General features: G+C 33.6%; 1 protein-coding gene across 1 annotated transcript in view; it reads left to right on the forward strand.

The window, feature by feature from the left end:
• Nucleotides 1-223: 223 nt before the first annotated feature.
• LOC308622791 (cadherin-related family member 3-like) overlaps nt 224-16,464 on the forward strand; it is a gene marked incomplete at both ends in the record, with an annotated part of 129,446 nt that continues 113,205 nt past the window's right edge. Inside the window, 2 exon segments of the mRNA XM_081244414.1 lie at nt 224-342; nt 7,434-7,461. Of these exon segments, the coding sequence (XP_081100540.1) occupies nt 224-342; nt 7,434-7,461 (147 nt within the window).

The following is a 16,464-nucleotide window of genomic DNA, read 5'->3' on the forward strand; positions in this document are numbered from 1 at the left end:
TTTTTTCCAGGTTGATTTCTTTGCCTTGGTCCCTTCCATTCAGGCTTTTTCTTCTCTTTATCTGATGATCCATGGTAGCTTGTTCATGTTTGAAAATGAAGGGTTAGGTTAATTACCTAAGTAGCTGGTGTGCTTTTCTTCTGCCTTGATTTAGGTAAATTTCTCCAAAGAACCTGTTTTTAAATGGAGCACAGCTGAGGGCTCTCATCCTTACTTACTGTCGATGAGGATTCAACGGGATGTGAGTCTGCAGCGAGCCGAAAGGCAAGAGTCTCCACCCTTAACAGAACAGGAAGAGATCTGCACTTGGCATTTGGGGACTTCAGTGTATTTCACTCTCAGGTAAGTTTGTCTTTGCTTTTATCCAGCCTTATGTGTGGTAGTCTAGACTCCAGAGCTACTTTAAGGTCTACTTTGCAAATTTGTTGCTTTGCAACTCCCATATTTGTATAACTCCCTTGGCAGATGACTCATTTTGCTTCCAGAGAAATTCTTGGTTTGCAGGCTGAGGGCAAAACCCACTGGGCTCATCTGATTCAGCTCTTCAGAATGAAGTTCCCTTTCTAAACTCTGATGATTAGCCTAAGGCCTACTCAAAATTTTAAGTTTATTGACTCCCAACTTGAAGCTTCTTAAGGGCCCTGATGCTCTTAGTTTAGGTTTTGAGCTGCAATACTCTTTCTTCCATTTCTCCTGTAATTCAATTCCATTTGTTTTACATCTTCAAGCATTTTCTCATGATTTCCAGATTGCTTAGGGTTCCTTTTTATGTTTTCTAAAACCATTATATTATAGTCCATTTCATATATGTATTTTGGTCTTATACAGTTAACCTTTGGATAGATGGAATATGCTGAATTTGTATGCTGAGTTTGACACTGCAGTCAAGTCCTAACTAACAATGTATAATAGACCTCTGTGTTTCTTTACCTTTCTTATTTTTTGCTAGCTTCCTTGTCATACTTTTCATTGCTTTCTTTAATCCTTCTACTCAAACCTATTCTCCTCAATCTCTACAAGCTCCCCTCCTGCTTTTCTTTAAGAAATTGATATGCACAATCACAGACAACTCAACTTCACTCCCATCCTACAGGCCAATTTATCTACATTACCCTATTGTAATATTTTCTCTCTATCCTCAGTACTTGAGGGGCCTTCCCCATAGAGGCCAATTCCTGCTTCTGAGCTCTTGGTTCCACCTCCTTTCTTGTAAAGAAGCACGCAACAATGCTGATCTGCTCTCTTCTCTATCAGCTCCATTGTTCAAGTTCCTTCTGTTCTAAATAACTTTCTCTCTACTCTTCAGTTCTAAGTACTGTTTGTTCATTCATTCTCTCCCTCTCTCTCTCTCTTCCCTTCTCTCATCCTCTCTCCCTTTTTAGAGGAATTCTTTTGAGTGAAACCTAGCAGTCATCCTTCCCATTCATCATTTTGACAATCTTTCTACTGATTGTCTTATATATATTTTTAATCATATTTTCCCATTCTCCATTGTGGCGTGGTCTTACTAGGACTTCTTAAATAGTGGCTTTTTAAAAAAGTTCTTCTTTGTTCTACCTTATTTATACCTAAGATACTAACAACCTTATGCTGTTTTCTCTGCCAGATATTTGCTTCTTGACCTGATCTCTATTCTAACCTTTAGGGAAAAAAAAAAATATATATATATATATATAACCTAGTGAATAACCACTTGGATGTCTCATGTGTAACCCAAACTCAAATAATCGTTCACTACTCTCTCCTTCCTCTCAACCAACGTCTCAGTATTCTTCCTGCATTTCCCATATTACTTAATGACACCTTCATCGATATAACACCCAACATAGGGACTTGGGGAGCCAGTCGGGCTACATCTTAATCCTACTAGCCATATCTACCTTTTCATCACTTACATATGATTTAAAAAGTGGTCCCCTTTTGTTCCATTTGTATTTATATTGATTTAGCTTGGATCCTTACTACTTATCACCTGAGTAACTGCAACAGAGTCCCATGTGATTCATGCATGGATTTTACCCCCCCAAACTTTGCAACACATTCAAATCAATGAGTCTAAAACACAAATCTGATTATATCATCCCTTTAAAAAAATCATCACTTAACAAGGTCATTGTGATCTTCTATTAAAGGCTCATCATCTGTCATGAACTCCTTCACACTTCACTCATTGTTTGAACTGATTTTTCTTTTTTATACACATAAATACATACACACACACACACACACAGATGGAGGAGATAGAGGAGAGAAGGTACTATATCATTTCATACTTCTGCTCCTTTGTTCATACTGTTTCCTCTCCCTAGAAGGGACTTCCTTTCATTTCTAGTTTGGTTAGAACATATAATACATTAAGACTCAGCTCGTGTATCACTTCCTCAAGGAGGAGTTTTCTGATTTTTTTTCTTTTTTAGACTTAATTAAATACATCTTCCTCACCTAAATTACTATAGTAGATTTAAATTATTTTTGTCTCATTTCCCCATGAAACTGTAATTCCCTTTGGGTAGGGATGGTATCATATTCATCTTACTTTCCTTAAGTTCTTGGTTCAGTAGTGAGGTAGGTGGTGGGCCCTTAACAGGGGTAGGCATTTTGAATTGAACAAATATATGTACTATATATCGCCTTGGGAAAAATACATAGTTGAAGTGTTTTAAGGCTTAGATTTAAAAAACATGGTATGATAAATGGAATAATCTTTATACTTATTAGTTTTTCTTTCTTTGATTATGGATATTTTAATAATAGTATATTATTTGTCTCACAGGTAGTGATACTGTAATATTAAAAATAAAGTGAAATTGGAGTCTGCTAAACATTATTTATCAACCTATATATTTAAATACACTACTTTCCAAAGATAAAATTAATAAATGTTTTCACATTAAAAATTTGACATGGGGAGCAAATTTAACATAATATAAACTATTAATAATCATTTTGATAGAAATCAATTGGTTTGAGGGTTTACCTACCACATAGATATTACCTCAGATGACTTTGTTATTCTCCTCTTACTTGAAATTCTGTGAAATGGAGTACAATATCTGGTGTTTTCTTTCGTTTTGATTTCCGTTTTTATATTTTTCTAAATCAATGAATTAACTATTTTTAATAAATGGCTGCTTCAACTAAGGTATTTTTAAAATCTGGACTCTGTGACATTCCACAAAGTTAAACACTATAATTATCCAGTTGAAAGATTATCTCTTGAAATGCATAAAGACATAAATCCTTCTATCTATTTGCAGTGTTCCATTTGTGGATCTCTTCATAATCTGGACTACATCTCCCCACCATGACCCCATGGCCTGATAGACACCAGAGAGCTAGACCATCATCTTGCTAGATTGACATGTATATTAGGAGAAGAGACACTCTTTAATCTATAACCCTACAGTATATCATATTTCCATTTATACTGTGTCACTACATTTTATTGACGCTTCCTGATTTGTTCAAGTAAGTTATGCTCTCATGCCAAAAATGACTGCACTGTCTCTGTTTTTACTGGTTTACCATTTTCTCTAGGGAACTAAGAGGCATACTTTTGAGATTGCTGTTAAGTGAAAGTTAATACTGGATCCTGAGCGAAAAAGTTAAAAGTTTGAAAAAAAAAGAAAGAAAAAAGAAAAGCTTGCTTTCCTATTTTTATTTTCTACCTCTAGTTCTTTAACCTGACTGTTCAAGTTCCTACAAATTAAAAATGAAATATGTTATATGACCTTTATAAGTGTGTCCAAATCAGGAGATTCAAGTGAAGAGTCACTTACATCCAGAGAGAATTAGTTCATCCAAAGGATAAATTTGCTGAAACGTGATTATATGGAATTAGACAGGATTTTGGCTAAGGAAATGTCTTCTTGAATACGAGTTTTCACATATTTTAGTCTATGGATCATTTTAGGGACACCAAAGATCCCCAGAATGGGCTGACTTATTGAATATTGTTTTCTTCAAGCAGAGTCAAGCTGGTTTCTACTTCTCTAAGCCTGTAATTCTAGTGACTACAGAATAACAACTCTGCTATGATTAGAGATTTACCATCTTTAAATCACTTCTGGTGACTGTGATACATCTATGATGAATTAGAAGGCCACCAACCTTGGCAATAGACAGACTTGTATTTGCCCTCTGATTATATCATTGATTGTTATATGAAAGCCTCTTTTTGTTGTTGTTGTTGTTGTTTTGTAGTACGCGGGCCTCTCACTGGTGTCCTCTCCCATTGCGGAGCACAGGCTCTGGACACGCAGGCTCAGCGGCCATGGCTCACGGGCCCAGCCGCTCCGCGGCACGTGGGATCTTCCCGGACCGGGGCACGAACCCGTGTCCCCTGCATCGGCAGGCAGACTCTCAACCACTGTGCCACCAGGGAAGCCCCATGAAAGCTTCTTTGATGTTAAATTGCAAAAGGAAAAAAAAAATCACCTATTTCACAGTGTTATTGACAGCATTAATGTAAAAATCAACAGTTACTGTACATAGTAGGAGATAACAAATACTTGTTCTCCATTCCCTGTAACGCTTCATCTTTCTTTTTTCTCCAAAACCTCAGCTCCTTCTCCTTGACATCTTTGGACTAGGACCTGAAAAACAAGGAAGATATTTTTCTGTTTCTTTGGTAATCTTTGTGTTGAAATAATATCTTCACTGCTAGTAATCATCTTGAGTGAGTTTTGTCCAACAAGTCTGAAACTGAATTTCAAGAAACAAAATAAAACCTTTTGATTGCCTTATTTTATTAATTCAGATAACAGAACAGTTAAAGGACAGCCAAATAATTACCTCATTAAAAATCATGAGAGCTTTAGTAGTACTTTTTAATCTCCACCTCTGATTAAATATGGAACAGAGGAGTAATGAAGAGAAAATAAAGTTGATGTTTCTAAACTTAAAAGTAAAGATTCCCTTCCTTTCCTGAGAATGGTAATTAAGAATTTAAAAATATATAATTTTAAAATGGATGATATTTTACTGGAAAAAGACCTAGAAAGTCCTCCCCTAGCACATAAAATCATCACTGTCAATTAAATATTTTTATACTTTAATAAACTTTATTAAAATACAATATACATACAGAAAAGTGTATATTTCATAAGTGTACAGAGCAGATTATAACAAAATAAACACATATATATCCATCAATGTGTTAAAATTAAAATATATATTTATTAATTTAATATAGCAATAATAAAATCATTAAATGTAACATAAATATTGAATTTTATGTAAAATAACTATATTTTCCCAAACAAAATGTAAGAAGTATCATTATTTACATTTTTCAAATTTCTTTAATATGTGTATTAATAGAAGAAAGTTGGATTTTTATATCAGTCTCTGCACTTTTTGCTACATGTTGTTCAGCTGAATATTTTGAAGGACATGTAATTTCATGCAAATATGTAGTTGGAAAAGAAAGGCTGTTTAAATATATTTTCAGTTAATTGTGCATATATTTAACTTTGACAGTACAGAAAATCTCTACAAGTGGTAATTTCTTTTTTTTTTTTTTTTCGGTACGCAGGCCTCTCACTGCTGTGGCCACTCCCGCTGCAAAGCACAGGCTCCGGACGCGCAGGCCCAGCGGCCATGGCTCATGGGCCCAGCCGCTCCGTGGCATGCGGGATCCTCCCAGACCGGGGCACGAACCTGTATCCCCTGCATCGGCAGGCGGACTCCCAACCACTGTGCCACCAGGGAAGCCCTACAAGTGGTAATTTCTTAAAGGTAAGTTAGAATGTGGAATTGAAACTGTACTAATCCATCGCCCCTCATACCTCTCCAACTTCCACCCCTAGATACAACAAATATCTGATTTATGCTATTTTATATTAATTTTACCTGTTTGGGGACTTCATATAAGTGGAATCAGACTCTGAATGCTTGTGAGAGAACAGGAGTGAAAATGGCAAATAACATCTTAGCATTATTATGAAAACAGTTTTGCCTTTGTAGACCACCTGCAAGGGCCTCAGGGACCATTAGGGTTTCCGCAACCACCCTCTGAGAACAACTATGATGTACAATATTTCATTATGTGAATACACATAATTCTAAAATCTTTTCTATTAATTAGTAAATATTTAGGTTGTTTATTGAAAAGATTATCCTTTCCCCTACTGTTCTTTTGTCTACTTTTGTTTTATTTGCATCTATTTCTGGGTTCTAGTCAATATAATACTGTGTTGCCTTAGCTATCTAATACTATAACAAGATAACAGAACCTTACTTATTATGGTTTTATAATAATATTAGATATGGTGTAGACTAAATCCTCCAATTTTTTCCTTCAATATTTTCTTCTTTATTTTTGGCTTTTTGCAATTCAACATTAAGTTTTGAATCTAAAATATCCCTGTGATTTGTTGTTTTCTCTATGGACTCTTACAAAACATTGGTTAGATTCATTCCTAGGTATCTTATGTTCTTTGACATTATAGTTAATAGGACTTTAAAATATTTTCAGCCTCTGATTGTGCTGGTTTATGGAAATACAATGAATATTTCTATCATGTGAACTTGTTAAATTTACTTGTTTATTTTAATAATTAAGTACAGATTGTTTATCTCATGCAAATTCATGTCGTCTGAAATGACAATTGTATTTCTTCTTTTCCATTATTTCTTTTACTTGTTGTATTGCATTGGCTAGAAATAACCTCAAGTAAAATGTTAAATAGAAGTAATGATATTATATAGTACTGCCTCATTCCCAAACTCAAGGAGAAATGTTTCATTGTTAATAACTTATCAAGGAATTGATTAATTAACTTAATTTTATCATTAAGTGTGTGTTTGCTGTAGAGTTTTGTAAGAAAGTTCCTTTATTTTCCTGTTTTACAAAGATTATTATGTAATGAATGTGAATATTATCAAATTCCTTTCCTGCACCTAAAATACTAGTTTCATTTTTGTATCCTTGTGATATAGTAAATTGTATTAATGAACTTTTAAAAGAAATTTGCATTCCTAGGATAAATCCAACTCGGTTGTGATTTTACATGCATACATGCGCACACGCGTGCACTCACACACCATGAATTTGAATTGCCAATGTTGCATTTAGAATTTTAAAATCTATATTTGTGAGAGAGTTTAGCTTGGAACTTGCCTTTCTTACTTTGTCTGGTTTTGGTATCAAGACACTGTAGTCTTAAACCAAGTTATTAAGTGTCACTTTTATTTTTGTGTGAGTGTGTGTAACTTAGAATTATTTTGTTGGAGGTGGAAGGGTGGATTAATTTCTTATTCAACATCTTTATTATCTTTTTTGTTTATTCATTAAGGTAAATATATACATAATAAAATGTCTATATCTTCAGTGTTAAGTTCCTTGAGTTTTAGTAACATTATATATCCAACTTTATATTCCTTTGTGTCCTTTCCTAGTAACTCCTTATTTCTTATTTCTGTCTCCTTAGATTAACTTCACCTGTTCTTGGACTTCATGTAAGTGGAATAATATAGAATATATTCTTTTGCATTTGCCTTCTTTCTTTCAATGTAATGTTATTGAAATGCATCCATGTTATTGCATATATGAGTAGTTTATTCCTTTTTATCACATAATCTTATTCTGCTATATGAGTATATCACAATTTATCCATTATCTGCTAATGGACATTTGGATTCTGTCCAGTTTATGGCTATAATGAATAAGACCATTATGTACATTTTTGTGAAGGTCTTTGTGTGGACATGTTTTTTTGGGTAAATACCTAGGAAAGGATTGTTGGGTCATTGATAAATGTGTGTTTAACTTTATAGGACACTTGAAATCAGGTTTTCAAAGGTGTTGTATCATATTTTACTCCCACACAATGTATGCATACTCCAGCTGCTTTACATCTTCCAACATTTGGTAATGTCAGGTTTTGTTTTGTTATGTTTGGCTTTCAAATGTGTTAAATGAAATCTCATTGTGGTTTTAATTTGCATTTACCTGATGCCTAATTTTGTTAGCATACTATTATGAATTTTTGGCCAATCAAAAATCTTTTGCAAACTGTCTGTTCAAGACTTCTATCCATTTCTAGTTGTGTTGCTTGTCTTTGTTTTTTTATTACTGACTATTAGAAATATTTTTGATGTATTATCCTTAAAAGTCCTTTGAAAGATGTATGTATAATGAACACTTTCTAATGACCTATAGCTTGTCCATTAATTTCTTAATGGTATATTTTGATGAATAGAAATTTGTAATTTTGATGAAGTTCATTTAAATTTTTTCATTGTTGAATTTTTTTAACCTGTAAAAAAAAATTGCCTGCCTAAAAATTCATGAAGTTATTCTCCTGTGTTTCCTTTTAGAAGTTTCATGGATATATATTTTTAGTTTAGAAGTGTATTTTGAAAGTACAATAATTCCATTTTACTGTAGTGTCCATTATTCTTATTGAGAAGTTACTGATTAGACTCTTTGTTCCTTCTTTGATGCTAATATGTATTTTTTTTCTGATTGCCTCAAATTTATGTATTTCATTTTAAGCTAATGCATATGAATTGTATGTAATGAAAGCAGATGTGATTTTCTTTATTATTTATCTTACTTGGGTTGATGTAGTACAGTTTCAATCTGTGGCTTGTTATCTTTTTTCTTCTTTGGAAAATTCTTGGCCATTTATCTCTTCAAGTGCTGTTTCTTCCCAATTCTATCCTTTCTCCTCCTTTGTAAAACCAATTACACATATATTATCCTTTTAAAAAACTCCCTTCCATATGTTTTATTTTTTTTTTGCATGTAATTTCCATGCTCACATCCGTTTATAACTGTAGGATGGATATATTCTTCTACTTTATCTTCCAGTTTGTTAAGTCTCTCTTTCACCTTATATAATCTCATCTATTAATTTCTTAGATTCAGTTATTTCATTTTTTCAATTTTTAATTTTGCTGTGAGTTCATTTTTTATGTTTCCTATTTTGTGATGATATCTTCTATTTAGCAAAATTGTTCAAATTTGGTCTTTAGTCCTTGTGAAATCTGACTCCTGTGATGTAGATCAAGAGTCCTATCTGAAAACCTGTTGGATTTATTAGTATCCTCTTCTTTAGGTGTTCCTAATTCTACTGAAAGAACTGCTTAGCTACTCAGCTTCTCACTTTTACCTTTCAGAATAAAAATTTGTCTTAAGAAGAGGGAAAGAATTCTTAACTTATTCTTACTTTCTCTTCTTTGGTATTTGGCCTTGAAATTCTAGTTCTCCAATGACTCAATCAGATATTTCAATTATAAGATAGGTGTGAAACACCCAGGTACTTTTGTCCAAAATTTATATTTTAAATTTCTCATTTTTTCAATTGTCAATATAATATAAAAGAACTGAAATGGTTGAATAAGTTAGAGAGTGTGAGGAAAGAAAATATATTTCAATTAATTAGAAAAATTAATTAAGATAAAAGGCAATATGTTTTGCAATCTTTGAATTTTTAAGTTAATTTGCTTTCTGATAAATTTACCAGTCTATAAAACTTATAACCTATCTAATTATATTTCAGTTGCCTTTAATCTAGATATTCACATTTTGATCAATTTAGTACTAGAAAATATATTTCATAACCCATTGAAACCAAATATATACTAAATAAATACCCATCTTAAAATGGATATTTATATAAGAAATCTATATTGGAGTTTAAAAAAATAAATATATGAAGCAAATAAATACAGAATAAATATATAGATCCTTTAAAATATTTATTCCATATCAGAAACATAAAAGTCATTATTATTTTCTTATTATTTATATATTATTATGGTATAATAATATAAGTGTTAGAACATGGTCCCACATTTTTTGATATTTCCCCTATGGAGAGGTGGATTCTAACTTTTCTTGGTGTGTCTGTCTATGCTTGTGACTACTTCATCCACAAGAATATAACAGAAGTTAACTCTATGTGACTTTCCAAGTTAGGTAATAAAAGACTAAATGGTTTTCACCTTTTGCTGGAACACTCACTCTTAGAAGCATGTCATCACATAAGAAGTCTAACTACACTAAAAATTCCATGAAATGAGTAAGCCAAACCAAATGAAGAAGGCTGTGTAGCTGTTTTGTTCCATAATTTCAAATCAGCCTATGCATTGAGTCCTTTCAGCCCAGGTGCCAGACATACGAGTGAAGAAGCCTCCAGATCATTCCAATCTCATCATTTGAGTTACTCCCAGTTGTTCTGGCCTTTCCAGCTGAGATTTGAAATATTGTGATTCAGAGGCAAGCTATCCTCACCCTGCTCTGTTTTAAATCTTGACCCATAATACCATAAGCAAAATAAAATGATTGTGTTTTGTTATTAAGATTTGGTGACTTGTTATTTTAAAAAGTAGAAAACCAGAACATAATTCGGGAGTGGAACCAAAAATCTGGGGAGTTTCATAAAAAAATCTATGACATTCTGGTTTGGGGACCAAATATATGAAAGCCTGCCAGTCCTTGAAGAGCTTGTTTATGCAAGATTGAAAGAAACTGAGGAAAATGTTACTGGAAGCTCTAGAAAAATGAATTTTTATCTTTGACAGTCTTTCTAGCCTGCAAAAGGATCTCAAAGTAAGAAAGACCTCAGGAAAAAGATCATATCTGGAATGCTGCCCGAAAAACATGGCCTCAGGGTGTAAATGAAGGCAAAGTTTGAGAGAAAAATTCTTTGTTGAGGTCTCAGAGGGATTTAAAGTGCTTTCTCATAGATATTTCAGAAACACATAAGGTTTTCTAAGGATCTTATGCTTAGGCCTTGCAGATACTGTTAGATAGTAAGAGTTGTAAGACTCTTTAGGGCTTTTCATACAGCAGTCTCAAAGTTGTGGAACCTAAAGTAGTGAAAGGCTTAAGTGGAAGATATTTGTAGTGATGACTTTTGTCTAAGGAATTGAATTACAAATTATGCATTAAAGAGATAATGTTTTTAAAGGAATCATACCAGTCTCCACTGAAGGGGATAAATACGATACAAAAGAAAAAGTGTTCTTTATATGTTTACACTACTGTGAGCAATAAACTCAAATGTGAACATGAACAAAGTAGAGCCACACGGTGCAGAGAATTATTTTCAGGAAAGAAGACTAAGCCCTAATTAAGTAACTGGCTTGTGGGGGTGCCTGGTTTATAAAACTGCTATGGACAAATAACTGTTGTATACCTTCTCTTTTCCTCTATTTTTTTGAGATATAATTTATGTATAACATTATATTAGTTTCAAATGTAAAAAATAATTATTTGATGTGTATATATTACAAAATGATCAACACAATAAGTCTAGTTAACATTCATCATCAAACATTGTTACATTTTTTTTTCTTGTGATGATAACTTTTAAGATCTACTTTAAGATTTAGTTTTGAAAATAATGTCTGTTGAGGTGATTTTATTATGGTCAATTTTATGTGTCAGCTTAGGGATGCCCACATAGCTAGTAAAACATTATTTTTGAGTGTGTCTGTGAGGGTGTCTCTGGAAGACATTAGCATCCAAATTAGTAGACTGAGTAAAGAAAGTGCCTTCACCAAAGCCCTGGGGGCTGATCTAATCTGTTGAGGGTCTGCATAGAACAGAAAGATGGAGGAAGGATTTTAGCTGAGATATCCATCTCCCCCTACCTTTGGACATCAATACTCCTGGTTCTTGGGCTTTTGGACTCAGACCAGGACTTTCCACTATTGGCCCCACAATTCTCTGACATTCAGACTTGTACTGGATTACAGGCATACCTCAGAAATATTGCAGGTTTGATTCAAGACCACTGCAATAAAGCGAATGTGGCAACAAAGCAAGTCACACAGATTTTCTGGTTTCCCAGTGCATATAAAAGTTACTTTCCACTATAATGTATTCTATTAAGTGTGCAAGAACATTATGTCTAACAAATAATGAATATACCTTAATTTAAAAATAATGCTGTTGGAAAAATGGTGCTAATAGACTTGCTTGATGGAGGGTTGCCACAAACTTTAATTTATAAAAAAACGTAATACTTGCAAAGCACAGTAAAGCAAAGTACAATAAAAAGAGGTATGTCTGGGCTGCCCTGGTGGCGCTGTGTTTGAGAGTCCGCCTGCCGATGCAGGGGACACGGGTTCGTGCCCCGGTCTGGGAAGATCCCACATGCTGCGGAGCGGCTGGGCCCTTGAGCCATGGCCGCTGAGCCTGCGTGTCCGGAGCCTGTGCTCCACAACAGGAGAGGCCACAACAGTGAGAGGCCTGCGTACCAAAAAAAAAAAAAAAAAAGAGGTATGTCTGCCCACCACTGGCTTTTCTGGTTCTCTAGTTTACAGGTGGCAGATTGTGGGACTCCTCAGCTTCCATAACTGTATGAGCCAATTACAAAGTCGATATACATAGATCGCCTATTGGTTCTGTTTCTCTGGAGAACCCTGGCTAATACACCTATGCTGTCTCACCAAAGAATATTGGATGTGGTAGTAATGATAGGAGGCAGGGGCTGATCAAGATGAACTGTAACTAAAGAATTACAACTTAGGAACTTCATCTGTATTTGGATCTGATTTAAATGATGGCATTCATGACCATGGTCTTGATCTTATATGGCCATTGGATAAAATTTTTGGAAGATCTTGGAAGGAATTTAGTGCATTTGCTTATGGGAGGTATATAAATAATTTATGGTAAGAGGCATACGGGCATAAGTTTAAAAGAAGAGAGCAAATTCTTTGATATTTCTTGATAAGGAAATTGAATCTTGAATGGGCTATGACTGTTTTAGCCAATAGAGCATGACAGAAGTAATACTATTGACTTTTGAGGCTGTTATAAAAGATCAGGCACCTTGTTTCTTAGATAACTCACTCTTGGAGTCCTGAGTCACCTGGATTATTTGCATATAGAGAGAATACTACCTGCATTAACTTCTAATTAACCTCCAAGCCTAATGTCAAGATTTTATGATTTTCATATTAAATCAATATATAATTATATATTATCATCTAGCTCTCTATTTGCCTTAAAATTCTAGTAATTATCATATTCCCTATCAGTTGATACAGGTTTATGGCTGGCTAATTCTTACCAATGTAAAAACAAATCAAAAATAGGATGTCATGTACATTAACTTGAGAATATATTTTTAAATGGTTATTATTCTTGTTTCTGGAAGTAGGTAAGAGGCTAAAGTGCTGGTAGATAAGAAAGGAGAATCGTTAAATAAAGGCAAAAAAGAGCCTAGACCAAATATGAATTTCAAGGATATAAGCTCCTGTGGTTTCCATTTAGAGGTAGAGGATACAAGAGAATATATGATGAATATGCCAAGATTACTACTAAATGGCTGATTGTCTTACTAATTTATCCTTATTTTGTCCAAAGTTTAATTTGCCCAGATTTAGGTATAGATAACGCATAAAGTAAGAGTCTATTGTTTATCTACTCAATTAACCTTTTGAGTTTTTGTTTCAACTTCATTTATTTTAGGAACCACTTTATATGTTTTGGTTCGTGGTTCCTGTTACATTGAATTTTAAGTAATTCTTTGTGCTGAAAGTAATAGGGACTTTAATTTTCCATAGATTTCAATGTATTGTGTTAAAGATTTATTAAATGAATTTTAAAAACAAGTGCTTTGACTTTACAGGACCATGCTATTTGTGGACTAACATTGAGTTGCTATAGGAAGTTTTAACTTCCTTAAGGTTACTCAATTTTATTGAATCAAGATCTTCTAAATTGTTTGCTCAGTCTTACTCACCATATAACAGATGTAGAACCTAGCAGTTTCCCATAGGTACATGAGGTCATTTATGAAAGGAAACTATTGTTTACAAATTCATCATTGGAGTCTTTTGGTACCATATATTTCAACACAGCTTTCTAAACTTAGTATAAAGGAAAATGATGTCATGAATTTATTCTTATTGGAAATTCCTAAAATGAAGTTATTTTCATTTTCATGGAGCATGGAAGATTGACTTTCAACATCTGTGTCCTTTGGAGATTATTGTAATGCAGATAATCATTAAAGTACCATTTACCTACACTCTGACTACATTTGTAAGTATAAAGTATCAACTAGATCTTCTTGAATTTCTGATTTAGAAAGGCACAAATACAGTTTTCAGAATAAGTGAGAGTTATATAAATAGATTCAGAAACCCTATAATCTATCCCAATTTATTCTTAAGTGCACATGAAATACAGTAAAGCGAACATTCTAAGACAAATTTAATTCACAGGAGACTAACTTTATAAGTCCCAAAACTATTAAAACAATTATAGCTAAAATAATTTGTTAATAAATACACAATATAAAAAGAGGTAGGGCTTCCCTGGTGGCGCAGTGGTTGAGAGTCTGCCTGCTGATGCAGGGGACATGGGTTCATGCCCCGGTCCAGGAGGATCCCACATGCCGCAGAGCGGCTGGGCCCGTGAGCCACGGCCACTGAGCCTGTGCGTCCGGAGCCTGTGCTCCGCAACGGGAGAGGCCACAACAGTGAGAGGCCCGCGTACCGCAAAAAAAAACGTAAAATGGGATGGGTGTAAATGGGTAGAGCTTTTGTGTGACAGAAGTTAAGTTGTTATTCATGTAAAATAGACCATTGTAACTATAAAATGCTTTTTGTAAGCCTCATGATAATCACCAAACTAAAATCTATAGTAGATTCACAAAAGATAAAGAGAAGGGAATCAAATCATATCATTACAGAAAATCATCAATTCACAAAGGAAGGCACACAAGAGGAAGAAAGAAAAAAAGTATAAAACAATCGGAAAACAATAAGATAGAATTAGTAAGTCTTTAAATATAAATAATTACTCTAAGTGTAAATGGATTGAATTCTCCAATCAAAGGTATAGAGTGCCTGGATGAATAGTACTAAAAATAAAAAGATCCAACTATATTCTACTACAGGAGACTTACTTCAGCCTAAAGACACACATAGCCTCAAAGTGAGGCGATAGAAAAAGATATTCCATGCAATGGAAACAAAAACAGTGCAGGGGGAGCTATACTTACATTAGACAAAATAGACTCTAAACCAAAAATAGTAACAAGAGACAACGGTTATTATATAATGATCAATTTATCAAGAAGATATAATAATCATAAGTGTATATGCACCCAACATCAGAGCACCTAAATTTATTAAGAAAATACTAACAGATCTGAAGGGAGATATTGTCAATACAATAATAGTAGAGGACTTCAGTACTCCACTTTCAACAATGGGTAGATCAACCAGACAGATGATCAATCAACAAAGAGACTTTGGACTTGAACGATACTTTAGACCAAATGGACCTAACAGATATAAATAGAACAGTCCATCCAGCAGCAACAGAATACACATTCTTCTCAAGTTCACGTGGAACATTCTCTAGGATAGATCATATGAGAAGTCATAAAACAAGTCTTAGCAAATTTAAGAAGACTGAAATCACACCAAGTATCTTATCCAACCACAGTGGTATGAAACTAGAAATCAATAACAGAAGGAAAGCTGAAAAATTCACAAATATGTAGACATTAAACAACACACTCCTGGTCAACCAATGGGTCAACGAAGAACTCAAATGGAAATTTAAAAAATCTTTAAACAAATGAAAACGGAAAGGCCAAAAACTGTGGAATGCTGAAAAAGTAGTTCCCCTAGAAGTTTATAGCAACAAATATATACATTAATACAAATAAAGATCTCAAATAAACAAGCTAACTTTACACCTAAAGGAACTAGAAAAATTTTTTGATCTTTTATATAGAATATCCTAAACATGCCACAAAAAAAACCTGTTAGAGCTAATCAATAAATTCAGTAGTTATAGGATAAATAATTGACATACAGAAACCAGCTGCATTTCTATACACAAATGATGAACTATTTGAAAAAAATGAAAAAAATCTCATTCACAATAGTTTAAAAAAATACTTAGGATGATTTAACCAAGTAGGTGAATTATCTGTACACCTAAAACTACAATACTTTGAGGAAAGAAACTGAAGAAGACACAATTGGTAACATATCCTATGTTCATGGATTAGAAGAATTGATATTGTTAAAAGGTCCATGCTATCCAAAGTCATCTACAGGTTCAGTGTAATTCCTATCAAATTCTAATGGCATATTTCACAGAAATATATATAAAAAAAATCTTAAGATTTGTACATAGGCACAAAAAGCTCCGAATAGCCAAAGCAATCCTGAGAAAAAGAATAAAGCTGGAGGTATCACACTTCCTTATTTTAAACAATATTACAAAATTACGGTAATCAAAACAACAGGATACTGGCATTAAAAACAGACACATAGACCAGTGGAACAGAATCGAGAGCCCAGAAATAAATCCATGCATATAGGATCAACTAATATTTGACAAGGGAACCAAGAATACTCAATGTTAAAAAGATAGTCTCTTCAATAAATTAAAATTGGATAACCACGTTAAAGACAATGAAATTAGACCTCTATCTTACACTACTCACAACAATTAACTCCAAATGAATTAAA

Source organism: Mesoplodon bidens (assembly GCF_964165515.1).
Source record: "Mesoplodon bidens genome assembly, chromosome: 9".
Taxonomy (NCBI): Eukaryota; Metazoa; Chordata; class Mammalia; order Artiodactyla; family Ziphiidae; genus Mesoplodon; species Mesoplodon bidens.